Source organism: Felis catus, chromosome B2, assembly GCF_018350175.1.
Source record: "Felis catus isolate Fca126 chromosome B2, F.catus_Fca126_mat1.0, whole genome shotgun sequence".
Taxonomy (NCBI): Eukaryota; Metazoa; Chordata; class Mammalia; order Carnivora; family Felidae; genus Felis; species Felis catus.
In genome coordinates, this window is record NC_058372.1 from 51,624,970 (window position 1) to 51,640,195 (window position 15,226).

At 37.1% G+C, this 15,226-nt stretch overlaps 1 protein-coding gene across 11 annotated transcripts in view; it reads left to right on the top strand.

Moving 5' to 3' along the window:
• The window catches only part of MLIP (muscular LMNA interacting protein), a 247,595-nt gene that overhangs the window by 208,826 nt on the left and 23,543 nt on the right, over nt 1–15,226 (top strand). For 9 of the 11 annotated variants that reach the window (XM_045057659.1, XM_045057666.1, XM_045057658.1 and 6 more), the window contains one exon: nt 3,783–3,989. The exons of the other annotated variants lie outside the window; for them this stretch is intronic. In XM_045057659.1, the coding sequence (XP_044913594.1) occupies nt 3,783–3,989 (207 nt within the window). The remainder of the gene's footprint in view (nt 1–3,782; nt 3,990–15,226) is intronic. 11 annotated transcript variants of the gene reach the window in all.

Sequence of the window (15,226 nt, forward strand, 5' to 3'; positions counted from 1 at the left end):
ATATACGTTACATTAATATATAGTCAAGATTCCTATATATAGTAGTAGAAACATAGGGATAAAGCTATGTGTGTGTGTATCTTTATAATAATGAGATGGAGATTATATATGTAATATATATTAAATACATAATATTGTATATTTATAATAATGAGATGGAGAAGGACCAATAAAATCTTTGGAGTCATTCGGAGGTTCTAAAGTTATCTTATGACAAAGTATTTTAAAAAGCAACAAACTTCAAGACACATTATGACAATTTGGCTTTCCTGGCCATCTGTATAGTGAAAGATTTGTTTTTCAACAAAATTTTGATTAAAGAGGAAATTCAAAATAAAATTCCTACCTGGGAAGAAATGAAAAAAAAAAGTAATGAAACTATTGTCTATTAGAACTTATGGAATACAGTTAAAATAGTCCTTGGAAGAAAACGTGCAACTCTAAACATGGTTAATGAATTAAAAAGAGAATAAAAATAAATCAATAAGGTATACAATGTATAGAATTTAAGAACAATAAAGTTTCCTACGCATAAGGAAAACAAGAGAAATAAATTTATAAGAATTGGCAAAAGAAAACTGGAAATCAGAAAGGCCATAGAAATCATAAACATAAGATGTTTTGGGAAAATACCTATAAAATAGTAGCAGTAGAGTAACACAGAAATTGTAAAAATACTTTCAAAATTCTGAAAGAAATTATTCTGCAACTTAGAATCCTATATCCAGAAAATTAAATGTAAGGGAAGAACAAAATTTTCAACATGCAAAGGCCAAAACTTTTCTTCTAATATTCCTTCCCCCCCCCCCCCCCAGAAGCTCCTTTAGGGCCCAGTGAATATGAGAGGAAAGCAAGAAAGGCCTGGCATACTGGAAACAGCAGATGGCACATAACAGATAGGCAAAGAACATTTCCAAGGTGATGGTAAAGAGAATTGCAGGATAACAACTTCAGAAAAGCATAGAAGACAACTAGCACAGATTGGTGCCTCAGGTGACATAGATGTGGAGGCTGTCACCACCAAGAATCCCTTCTCCTCTGCACTGTATTATCAACCAGACAGTGCTCAAGTGAGCCTGGCCAAGATTCTTAGCTCTCTATGACCTGTCCAAGTGCTGATACAATTCTGCTGTCCTCTCCCTGCCGAGCGGCCTGAAATAGCTGGTATCATCTGACCCCACAGAATTGCAGATTTGACCGACTCCTGAGAGATGGAGGTTGGCCATAGTGAGCGTAGAAACAGGAAATGTTTGCTGCCTGATTGATTAGTCCTTAGCCCTGCCAGATTTCCCCCATATAAGAAACGCTCTGCTTCCCTGCATGACTACAGACTTGGCTTCTGACATCCTCACAATGGATCTTGAACCCTCCAAGAAAAGTTGAGGCCAGAATATAAACCAGGCTGTTCTGATCACCTTTTCCTAAGCACTGTCAACTGTCAATAATAATGTCACCTTTTTTTTTTTTTTACACGGCTAGTCTTTGTATTTGCTACTCAGTTTTCAGATTAATCACTTCCCACCCTGATTAAGAAGTGTAATTAATTGTTGATAAAATAATGGAATAGTTGATTGAGAAATAAAACAAAATTAGAATACATTTCAATCTAAAAGCCATCTCTAATTCCATCTTTAATGGAATACTACAAGCATTCCATTAAAGTTGCACAATAACATGACTATTATTTAATAATGTTAGCAGTATTGGCCAATGGAATTAGACAAAAGAAAGGAATTACAAGTGTAAAACCTGACAAAGAGGTGGTAAGTTTATCACAATGTTAAGTGATTTGCTATTTTGGGTAATATACCTGGAGCTTCCACGAGAATTCGCTGAGTGACAATTACATCCGTGAGATAACTCAGTAATGTGTTTTGGTAGGACATCCAAAGCTTTTACGTACTGACATAGAAATATACCAAAGCTGTTGTTAAGTTGGGGGAGAATGCAGAGAAATAATATGTAGAATGTTGTAAATAGGATGCTATCTTTTTTTTTTATAATTATGTATGCTTGTAGGGTGTATGAGTGAAAATATTTGTATTGGCTTCATATGTAAAATAAATATTGCAGCACAAACAAGATACTAATTAGTCACCATTTCAAGGTTCAGAGGGTTATAACCTCTCATTTCTGCAAAGTTAAAAGATCTAGAATTATAATTTTCTGTTTAAATTTTCTGAGTTTTTTAAAGTCAGTTTTGAATTTAATGCTTAAAAAAAGAACTAATACATCTACTGATACAGCAAACACATCAAGGTACATTTTAGAAAGCCAATCAGTGCCTTAAAAATACATTATTGGAAAAAATGAACTAAACCTACATAACAAAATATTAAGTGTACAGTTTTAAAGTTGAATTTACTTGCATGCTAAATATAATTTTGAACAATGTGTATTATTTTGTACCAAATTTCCATTTCACACAAAACCAAATATACTCATTCATTGCTCATGGAGTAGAGAAATAACTGAATACATTATTGAACTCATAGAAAACATTACATTCCTCTGAAATTTCAGCCATTAATGCATTAAGCATCTATTGTATTAGGCATTGTACTTGACTCTGAGGCCACAAAAGTGAGTAAAGCAGATTTCATTTTATAAAATAAAACCCTCATTGTCATGAGGGTTTTTACTATAGAACAATCACTGCCAATTTATTTCCTTATATGAACAATTTCAGAAATATAAGAGGTGCTTATTTATCTGCAAAAAAGCAGCCCTATCTTTCACAGATACATACATATCTGGGCCCTTTCTGCAGCTTGTCTTTGTAGGCTCAAGACTTCCCACTCTTATGGCTTCCTTTCCCCTTTCACAATGCCTGGTCTTATCTCTGGTCCTACTTCCTCAAAGTCTTTCACATTCATCTCCTTTCCAGATTAAAGACTCACCCAAGGTAAGACCCCATTCCCTCTCTCTACACTTGAACTCATCTGTATGCACAATCTCCAGTTTCTCTCCAAAGCAACACACTGCCTGGCATAGAACTCATGGTTCTTTCCATTCTTGCCTATCCAGATCCCTTGCCGGTCCTCGGCCCAATTTGGCCACTTACTGTACCATGAATTAAACCAACACTTCTGCTCCGCGGCTTGTGCATTGATATCCTCTACGATGCGCTCCTCTGTGTCCCCCATTTCTTCCCGACCAGATCACAAGTCCTCTTAAAATAACTTCCACTGTTACCTACCTCTTAAGACTTTTTAAATCTCATCCTATCACCTCTGGGATTTCTCTCCTTCCTTAAACTTTTCTCCTCTTGATACTTTCAAAAATAACAACCTTGACACCCTTCAGGCGACACTACAGGTGCTTGTTTAGTTTGGCAGAAGAGGCTGGAGGAGGAGACTGACAGGAATTATTGAAAGAGACAAACAATATACTATGAAAGCAGGTGTCTGGAGAAGGGTCCAACTATGAGGAGAGGTTTCCTTCTTACTAGTAAGAGATTCTTTTTTTTTTTTTTTAAGTTTATTTATTTATTTTGAGAGAGAAAGAGAGTGAGCAGGGGAGGGGCAGGGAGAGAGGGAGAGGGAGAGAATCCCAAGGAGACTCTTTGCTGTCAGCACAGAGCCAGACTCAGGGCTTGAACCCACGAACTGTAAGATCATGACCTGGGCCAGGATTAAGAGTTGGGACGCTTAACTGGCTGAGCCACCCAGGCTCCCCAGTAGTAAGAGATTCTGACATAACGTCTATTATACTTAGACTTAATTTCAAGTGAGCTTGACTTTTGTCCACTAACATGTTCTTTATACCTTTCTTGTTCCCAGGATGTGACAGTTCCTCACAAGCCTGTTTCTCTCCACCCTTTATATCAGACTAGACTCTATCCTTCTGCTAAGTCCCTGCTGCCTCCACAGACTCTCTCACACGCTGACTGTCTTACCCCAGGACCCTTCAGTCATTTGTCCTCCTTCTCACTGAGTGATGAACAGGGGAATTCTCACACCCTGTTTAGTGGCAACACATATAATAAGGTGAGAATTCCCTGCCAAGGTGGGAGCTGTTCTGTTCTGTGCTGTGAAACTTCTTTATGCTTAGCTTTTTAAAACTTAAGTGTAGAAACATATATATTAAGACTATTAATTACTTGTGTTAAAGCCCACGACCTTACAAAAAGATAATAATTAACCTTGAGAAGTTAGTAAGTATTTATTTTTGCTTTCAAAGTCAATTCCTGGTTTTGTATTCCTCCTTGCCTCTTGTGCAGACCCCAAAGTGGAAATCCTGAGAAATTTTCCAGAACCTTACAAGGTGCCATTATTAATTTATCTTATAGTCTCAGTTCAATGTTCTTTAAAAAGCTTCTTTAAATTGCGTTGCCTTAATCAGGAGGCACTATCACAGCCAATGAGCAATGAAATAATTAGAATTTCTACGAATATCTGTAAAGTAATATTAACATCTTATTTTATTTTATTTTTTATTTGAGTATAGTTGACACAATGTTACATTAATTTCAGGTATACAGCAGAGTGTTCCAACAAGTTTATACCTTATGCTATTAACGTTTTATTTTATTTTAAAATGTGTCTATCTGCCTCACAACGCATAGTGATGGGATATGTAAAATGAGGTGTTTGGTACCTTAAAATATGTATATATGTATACAGATTACACATGTCTATATATTACATATATAAATATTTTATATATCTATAAATATATACTCAAATACATATAATATACTTAATTAATTTATTTTTTAAGTGTTTGTTTATTTTTTGAGAGAGAAAGAGACAGAATGTGAGTGGGGGAGGGGCAGAGAGAGAGAGGGAGACACAGAATCTGAAACAGGCTCCAGGCTCTGAGCTGTCAGCACAGAGTCTGACGTGGGTCTCTAACCCACAAGCTGTGAGGTCATGACCTGAGCTGAAGTCAGACGCTTAACTGACTGAGCCACCCAGGCGCCCTAAATACATACAATGTATTTTAAGTGAAAAATATTTATAGTTGGCTTTGGAATGCAATCACAAATGTTGTATTAGAAGCAAGCAGTCAACGGTGCTGCACAAAGCTTTTATATAAAAGTACCTGTTGCTCTTCTGACCATTACCGTAAGGACATCCTAGCTACTTACAGACTCTCAGATTCTGAAAACTTTATAAAAGAATTGATTAGTTAAATTTAACCTGCAATTAATTTTTTTTTGTAAAACTCAAAATCTTGTTTAAAACCATTTATTTTGCAAATTCTCTATATCTAATGGAATATACCCCTGTACTTGGAAATCAATTAAGGCCAGAATCAATATGTTCCAGAGTGTAGTTGTACAATATTCCTTGGGCCCCCATTTTTTTTGAGGAAATGTTCATAAACTCAGTCTAAAGAGAGTCAGTCATCTAAAAAGTGAACATTACTATATGAATAATATTTTATCTTTCATATTTAATAGCATCTATCATTAGTGAATGATCAACCCTGAATTAAACTTTAAAATATCCATTTTCTGAAAACAGAATGTTTTTAGACGAGGTTCAGGATGACATTTTTATGACTTTTGTTTGTTTCTTACACTTGGTTTAGAAAAAACAAATATTTCAGGGAAAGTATAATATTATTAAAATATTTTCTATTATTTGAAATTGTTCCTGATTTAATCCTTGCCAACATTTATGAAATCCTTTTAGCTATAGAGTTAATGATTCTGAAAATAACATAACAATTGTCTTATAAATTATCATCTATGATGGGATTATAATTGTATTTTATAGATATCAATTGCATTAAGTAGCTCATTCTTTTGATATTTTGGTGCTGTTTTCTAGAACCATTCAAGATTCACGGAGGTTCAAGGATAGGGTCAGTATTTCATCCGTATTTTAACCTATACTAGTGAGGTTGTAAAGAACAATATAGAAAAGTGATATGAGGGTGGACAACTGTTTTCATTTTATACAATCTTCATAATAGATTTTGTCTTTCAGAGTCTGAGATTTATTGATACTGAATAAACAATAACATCAGAAATAATAATAATATAATCATAGTGTAAGACAATATTTCTTGATGGAAGATTCAGAACATCTAATAGCCTTATACTTTAATTGTTCCCATCAAAATATACAGATTACCCAATTTGATATCTATGTTTACAAATTTTGTGTCATAAATATTGGGCCAGTAGCATACCAGGTTTCAAGAATTGTTTTTTTTACTTGAAATAGTTTCTTGCCTGCAATTGTAAAACATAATCTGCTATCTAAATTACCTTCTCTTCAATACCTAATGTCGTTGCCACACCTGGTTCCCAACATTAACTACTAGGCTTATCTCCAAACTCAAATCTTCCCATATATCCCCCTGGAGAGCCACACTGAACTTGACTTAACTACCTTTGATGGTCCCTCATCAACTGGGGCTACCAAAGGTGTTTAACAGGTTTTATTATTCTTCTGTGGAATCTGTACTACATTCTTTCTTCTAAATCTTCATCCCACTCCGCGTGTCCTATATCTTTACCTTAATCCCTATCTTCTCTTAGTTTCAAGATAGAGCTCCATCATATGACGTCATATCACATGTGATGATGCTCAGGTACTTTCCTTTTCATCTTGGAATAAATTAGGGGGTCCTCTTTTTCTTGAGGTCTCATGAAGGGAGTTATTACTCTTCTTTCTTTAATCCCTCAAAGTAACATAGCCCAGTGGATAAGAGCAAGATGTCTCTGGACCGTCTGTCTAAGTTCATTTCTTGACCCCACTCCTTCCAGAGAGTGATGTTGGTTAAGTCATTTAGGCTATGCATGCCTCCATTTACTCATCTGCAAAATGAGGATGATACTAGTACACACCTTACTAGAGTATTATGAGATTAAGTTGTACTAATTGATGCAAAGCACTGATACTGGTAGTATCTGGGACATAACAACCATATAAGAACTAGATTTTATTACACCTTCTTGGAGTGTCATTGTTAGCATTCTCTTGAATCTTCATTTGTCCTGTATTCATTGGACGCTTTCCCTTTTGTATGCAGAAACCTAAAAAAAAAAAAAAAAAAAAAAAAAGACAAAGTGAACACATCTCCCTCCTTTTCCTTGATAGTGCCACAAGCGTAGTAATTTCAAGACTTTCTTTCTCTCAAAGTGATCAATAGCCATTATCTTCATTCTCCCTCTATAAATTCGCGCTTTAACCCACTCTTGAAAGCATTCTGTCTTTTTGTTTCAACCACTCTATTGAAACTGCTCTCTGGAGATAAACTGCTTGTCAGCAAACTCAGCTGAATTTCCTCAGTCCTCTGTCTCTTTTATCCCTTGCAGCAGCTGACACAGTTGATCATGCCCTTTTGAATCTCCCTCCTCATCCTACTCTTGGGATCATGTCTACATTCCAACTCCCTGACTGCTCCTTCTTTGTTTTCTTGTGGACACTTCTTCTTCCTCTACCCCTTCTCTCTAATTGCCTCCCTTCAGATACCCACCCACTCACAGGCTTGTGTGATTATCTTAGTCCTGATCATTCTCAAATCCACATTTCCTATTCTGTTTCTCCTCTGAGATTTAGTTTTATATCTTCAGCTGCTCTCTTGTCAGTTCCCCTCGGATGTCATGTTGTCACTTCAAACTCATCATTCATTATGCCTCGAACGAGTTCTGTTCTGGCTTCCTTACTTCTGTCGTTAATAACACAGTACTCAGTCCTCAAACTCAAAACTTGATTCAGCCATTATCCTTTTTCTGCTTTGACCTCATAGCTGATCATTCACCAAATTGAACGGATTCTTCTTTTGTTATGTCTGTCATGTTGTTATCTCTCCCTACTTTTTCTTATTATTCTACTTTCCTAACCAATCGACTTCTTTCCCTCCAGGCATGCCTTGGGAATTTCTTACTGTTTAACTTGCTCCTGCATTCTCCTCATGTAAAATACCTTCCTGTTTTTCACCTTACTTATGCAAGGCAAACCATTCTCATCCTTTAGAGACTAGTCAAACCATCCCTGCTCCTCTGTGAAGTTTCCCCATTCATCAACATTCAGGGATGTTTTTCTCCTTTTAATTTTTATAATCCTTGCCTGTGCCAACGTATCTCCTGTATATTACAAGTTACCTTGTATTCATTTGTTGTGATTGTCCTAGTGTCCATCTAGGGTGTGACATGCTTAATATGATACTTTTCACATTGTAGGTATAGCCATAAATAAATGTGTGTTCATGATGAACAAATCCTAAAATGATGCAGGTTATTCACTAGGAGCCTAAGATGCTTGAATATTTGGGGTTATTTCCATTTTAAGTAGAAACTAAATATGAGTCAATTTATGGATTTATCAGTACATTTAACACAATTTCACTCAGTTGAGAAACTCCCTTTTTCTTGGGTTGTGTGCAATTTCCAGGGTGTTTATGGAATGCTTCAACATAGGAACATAGGTGGGGTGGGGAGGTGGAGGCAGGGGGCATCTGATCTTTCTTTGCCATATGCGGGCTCTGGTATCTACTGGGGTGTTTTCAGTCCTGTCTGGTATATGACCATCAGTCATATAATACACTGCTGTTTCCTCCTTTCTTCACCTAAATGGCATGCCCTCATTGGTTCTAGATTAGTTACTTCTGAGTCCCTATAGTATACGTGGAAAACACAGTTACCTGCATCTTGGGAGCAGGTAAATTCTGTGAGGTCCTCTTAGAATCATCGATTTAGATAATCTACATATCCTTCTTTACTCTTCTTTTCCTGCCCCCTTGTTTGTAGAAAATTCTAGGAGTCCGTACTTAAGAATTTGCCTACCCACTAGAATTTATTGGTAACCCTGAAAGCAATACTCACTGCACTTTTGTGGTCATCTGTGGACATGTGAAGAACAATGCAATATTTGATTGGCCTGTGCACATGTTCCCAGTGGGGTGAACAAGGTGATGTTCTATTTTCTTGTTTTAGCTCTCATGCTATAAGCAATCATTCTCTCCATGTCTTAGTACCACAGATTTTGAATTTCTGTGCTTTTTCTTGATGATTTCACTATTTAAAATGGCCTCTCAGGCATAGTGCTGAAGTTCTGTTTGGCGTTCTATACATTAGAAGGCTATGATGTGCCTCGCAGAGAAACTATACATGTCAGGTAAGCTTTCTTTAGGCATGAATTATAGGGCTGTTAGCTGTAGGTTCAATGCTAATGAATAATAATATATTAAATAAGATATCTTTAAACAGAAAGACACATTAAACAAGACTATATATGATTGACTGATGAAAACATAATCAGACTCGCAGGAACTTAATCTTATATTTCATCCTGGAGCAGTGGTTCAGGTTTGCTAATTCCATATTTGCAGTGACTTAATACAACATAACTATTGTGAATAATGAGAATCAATTGTGTCTTTTTGGTTTCCCTGAGAAGAAGTTTCATGTATGAGTAGTTAGTTTGGGAGGTGGTTCTAGGAAACACCAGTTAAGGAAGTAGGGAACTGAGACAAGGAGAAGGTGTCGAATAAAGGGTGTATCATCAAGCAAGTTACCATGTGGGAATTAGAGCTTGAGTTTGCTGGTGAATTCTAGGAGCCAATGTGGACAACTCAGAGGGAGGCAATCTGAGGTGGAGTGTGGGGGGGAGGGCGGGCAGGGTGGGGAATCCTGCTTGTCTTTGTTTGAGGGTTGTGCCTGTGGGATGGGAGCATTAATCCCAGAAGAGCCCTCAGGAAAAGAAAAGCAGGGACTAGTCAAATGAAGTTCAGAGTCTGGTAACAAAATGTTAAGGCCCGAGATGACATAGGTATGACAGTAATTTATATTATATATATATTCACAAATCTTATGTTTATGTTCTAAATGTGGGGTCCAGGATCCTGTAAATCAAAACTTTGGCTATCAGAATGCAAGAGAATTTTCTTTAATTTTGACATATTATGCCGTGGGCCATATATCATTGCTGATACAATAAAGGGTACAGAGGAGTTATAGGTCTGGGTGTGGAGGGTCATTATCTTACAACTATCTCATCCCCAGTCATTTTACCAATTTTTCCTCTATTTTGTAATTTATATAAAAATGTTTATCTTCAAAGTTAATAACACCTTCCACAGGATATCTGCTGATGTCTAGCTCACACCCTAGTGGATCCACCCTCTTTTTTGTTTGTTTGTTTGTTTGTTATTTATTTCTGAGATAGATTGAGAAAGAGAGAGAGAGAGGCAGAGAGAGAGAGAGAGGGAGAAAGAATCCCAAGCAGGCTCCATGCTGTCGGCATGGAACTTGACACAGGGCTTGATCTCACAAACCATGAGATCATGACCTGAGCCAACATCAAGGGCTGGTCACTTAGCTGACTGTGCTGTCAGGAACCCACGCCCTCTATTTTTGAGAATTCAGTTCTTTTAGAAAGATTACTTTTTCTAAGCACCACTCAGACATCACCACAGAGGTCTCAACTACTCTCCTGGCCATCAAGTAAGAAAACTAATCTGCACATAAGGTATGTAACTGAAAGCTGATCACTCTTCATAACCTTTATTCTTTCTTCATCCTCTGCCTCATTTCTTCTGTGTTGTATTCCCATTATCTCTGAGGCGCAGCTCTCTTTTTAATTTTTAAGTCAAACCCAAATCCCAATTCTTCTGGCTTACTTTCCTTTTTCCCACTTATGCACTCAGTTTTCTGTATTTTTTCCTCTTTTCTTATCCCAGCTCCGTTTTCTACCTTGTTTTTAGTACAACCACAGGCCATGTGGACAGGAAGTTCTCTCTTACTGCCATCTCCCCTGGGTCTCTCTTCTTCCGACTTGCAGTAGAAACGAACAAGAAAACACATGGCGGACCTATGAATAGTACTGAGAGGAGGGAAGGAGAACTAGACCTTCACAGTCAGGATGATTTTTCTGATGTGCTGGCAGGAGTGAGGCTGGGATTTCTTACTCAGGAAGGCTCTATTTACAGTGAAAGCTTGCAAGGCTTTATCCGTGAGAACAGCATCTTTATAGACAGAGAGACCGCTTTGAAGCCCCAGGGGAACATTGACAGCCATTCTGAGGACATCTTCTCTTTCAGTTTTCGAAAAACTGTGTTATCTGGAGGCCTAATTTGTGACTGTGCAGCCATTTTATTCACTTTTGGTTTCCTAAAACGCATGATCCTCGTACCTTGTGTGTGGCCATTTACCATTTTCTTTTATTTCTAGTCTGCTTCTGTCTCATCAAAGAGATAAGTGTGGCAGGTTTTCTCACATAGGTATCCCCCCATTGGTTCCACTGCTATTAAATTCTGCTGTATATTTTCTTTCTTTTTTTTTTTTTTAACATTTATTTATTTTTGAGACAGAGAGAAACAGAGCATGAATGGGGGAGGGTCAGAGAGAGAGGGAGACACAGAATCTGAAACAGGCTCCAGGCTCTGAGCTGTCAGCACAGAGCCCGACGCGGGGCTCGAACTCACGGACTGAGAGATCATGACCTGAGCCGAAGTCGGCCGCTCAACCGACTGAGCCACCCAGGTGCCCCTCTACTGTATATTTTCTATGCATGTGTTGGAGCCAGCTTTTTCTAACACATTCAATTGGAGTATTTCAGTACTTATCTCTGGAGTAGCCCCTTGAAAAATAGCTTTTACTTCAGAGCAGGAGAGCATTAGCTATTCATCTCCTACCTCTGTTCTTCCTGCCCAGGACCCTCCCAGCCCTGATCACTCCAGCTTGCAGACCCCAGGCTGTGATCAGGACTGCTGGGGGTCAGGGCAAGATGTGAAGATCTTTCATGGAGAGAGGAAAACATATATTCCTGTGGAAGATGACACGTGTCCTGATCCGTCCTGGACATTTTTGTAAAAGTGTATCTATTCTATTTTTCCTATTGTTTTGGAAAAAAAATACTTTTTTTAAATTAAAAAAAAATTTTTTTTTCAACGTTTATTTATTTTTGGGACAGAGAGAGACGGAGCATGAACGGGGGAGGGGCAGAGAGAGAGGGAGACACAGAATCGGAAACAGGCTCCAGGCTCTGAGCCATCAGCCCAGAGCCTGACGCGGGGCTCGAACTCACGGACCGCAAGATCGTGACCTGGCTGAAGTCGGACGCTTAACCGACTGCGCCACCCAGGCGCCCCCCCCCAAAAAAAAACTTTTAAAAATAGTTTTTTTTTGAAAATAAATATCTTATAGATCTACTAGTGTAACAAACCATTTGTTAATAGTTTTAATATTATATGATTTCAATTATTTCTTTGCTCCTTGTCATTATTAGAAGTGTCCAGTTTGATCAGTAAGTAGACCTAGAGCAACAAAACTGTAGCCTCTAAACAAGTAAGACATCAGTTGCTGAATTAATCTTGTTGAATAAATGAATTGTTCTATGGCCATGTTTAGAAAAGTAATCCACACTCTTGCTTTAGTTTCCTTATTTATAAAATAGCAATAAAAATAGAATCTCTAGGGGCACCTGGCTGGCATAGTAGATAGAACATGCAGCTGTTGATCTCGGGGTCATGAGTTCAAGCCCCACTTTGGGTGCAGAGATTACTTAAAGAAATTTAAAAAAATGTAAAAAAAAATACAATCTCTATCATAGGATTTTTACCAAGATCAAGTGGCAACCTGAAACTTTCATGTTCCAACTTAAGTTCTCAGTTTTATATAGTTTTATATATTTTTTCAGCATGCTACCTGTTGTTTGTGGAATTTTGGTGCTGGAGTGAAGAAACACTCCATCGATATAACTGGGAGGACATTACTCTCATCCATAATGTGTTTTTCCCTTGTATTACAACCTATTCATTCCTTTAATGCTTTCAAGTTTATTCCCATATGTATTTGCTTTACCTCTGATTTCTCACTCCCCTTTCCTTTTTCTTCATAGTCTACTATACTATTTTTCATTTGTTTGCATATTTTCTTCCGAATATTGCATTATTATTTTGTGTGCATTTAATTTACAGAAACGATATTGTTGACACAGGTCACTCTTTTTCCATGAGTTTCTTTTTCCTCTGGAATAGTAGGATATTGGGTTTGGTTCTAAAACTCTTACTCTAAGATCAAAACTGGGCTGTATTTCATGAGAATTACATGGGGAGCTTCAGAAGAATGCAGATTCCTGAGACCTACTTAAAACTCCTAAACTCAGGGGCACCTGAGTGGCTCAGTTGGTTCAGTTTCTGACTCTTGATTTTGGCTCAGGTCATGATCTCATGGTTTGAGCCCCTCATTGGACTCTGTGCTGGCAATGTACAGCCTGTGTGGGATTTTCTCTCTCTCCCTCTCTCTCTGCCTCTCCCCTACTCGCACATACGCTCTCTGTCTCTCTCCCTCTCCCTCTCTCTCTTTCCCAAAATAGATGAATAAGCTTAACAAAAAAACCCAAAAAGCAAAAACAAAAAACCAAAAAAACAAAACAAAACAAAACACTCCTAAACTCATAACTTCCACTGGACTGGACGATCTTAAAAGTTTTTACGTTTCCGAAAATTTTGAGCTTTCCCTATGGTAGCAAAATATTCCTCTTTCATCTTTTAAATTCCATAATGATTCAATACAAAGAAAAACTATATCAACATGTTAAAAAGTGCTTGATTATAATGGTTGATTTTTCACATAAAACTTTTATCAAGTAAAAGGAGACACAAGTATTAAATGGTATATATACTACCTTAGGTCACAGGATTTTTTTTTTCTTAATTAAAGAAAGTCATAAATGTTAGGTTGAATTCTTAATCAAAATTGCTCCCATGTGCTTGTAACATTTACCATTGGGCTGAGTGTTTATACGTCCAGTATTCATGGACTTAACTGAATCAGAAGGTACATTTTTTTTTCCCCAGAACACTGCTTCAATTATTAAAAGTCATTTCTCTTTGAAAAAGTACTGTAGCTGCCAACATGTACTTTATGATTTACTTTTTTAAGAAATTAAAATGCCTTTTTCATAAAATGAGATTTTAGAATATACCGATCCTTTATATTAGAATTATGTTCTTGCTAAGAGAGGTGAAACATTTAACTTGAAATGTATCTTATCTTTATGATGTGTCAACACAGTATTTACTGATCCGCTTTTATTAGCCTCTTTTCCAAGCAGCTGCTCTTGAGATTATAGATTAAGAATAAAGAGGAAATATAATTTGTCTGCAATGACAAAATGAGAGGAGAGTGAACACAATGGGGATATTTCAGTCCAATTCCATTCATTATTTGTTTTTTTCTACATAAAGGATCACTCAGAATAAGCCGAAAGTGAGAGACAGTTATTAGAATAGTGTGGGAACATTTAGCCAAATGTATTATGGATAAGAAATACACAGTTTAGGGAACAGGCATAGGAATGTTACACCTAAATGTAATAGACAGTGAATTTATCAGGAGATTCAAGCTCTGTTGTCTTTTATTTTCACAAAATGGAGTATTAGGGGTTGGCAATGGACTCTGGAACCTCTGATGAGGTTTCCTGGTAGTGCTGTACTATGTGAATGAACTAGGAAGACAGAAGAAAGGAAGGCAACTTTTATATCCAGGATGGGTAGGTAGGAAAGGATCCTCCGTAAAATGGCTTTAGCTTGTTCCTAGGTCAAGAGCATGCTTCCTTTAAACCCGTTGGGTCGTTCACCTTATAAATGTTGAATTTTCTCACTTTCTTTTCCTCCATTTGTTCTCCTACTTATTTATTTTCAAATTCAGCCAACTTGGAAAGTTTCTATTGTGTCCATTATTGAGACTATCTTAACTGGTGATATCATTGCATGGCTACTCAGAAAACTGACTCTATGAATCTACAGACATGTGATAAGTGAATTAAAATTTTAATATAGGCATGTTTCCAACGTGGGTTAAATTTTTTAGTAGCTCATCTGAAAGGAGATTTTTTTTTCAGACTTCCTCTGATATTTCAACAGAGATTAATCAACAGAAGTTAAAGCAGATTGTGATTTAGCTGCAGAAGGGAAAATCTAAAGCAATTCTAACCTTCACCTACTGGTTCAAAGGCTGAGGGGGCTTTGAAATAAAAATTTGTTTTTCTAAGGTAAGCTGTAAATATTTAGATCTAAAGATGTGAAAAGTCTTTTCCAGATGTATTTTAAGAATAAAGCAACACTCCTTTGAGAGAAGCCGTTTACAATTGCACCTAGCTTCAAAATGAGAAAATGAGCAATAAGTTAAGTGATTTGGTTCAAGGTTACAAAAACCTGGTCTAAGTAAGAGCCTAACTCCCTACTGGTAATAAGGAGCATAAATTTTGCAGTTTTTTTTATTCCAACATGAGGTCTCGGAACCCTGGAGTCAGGAAGTTGA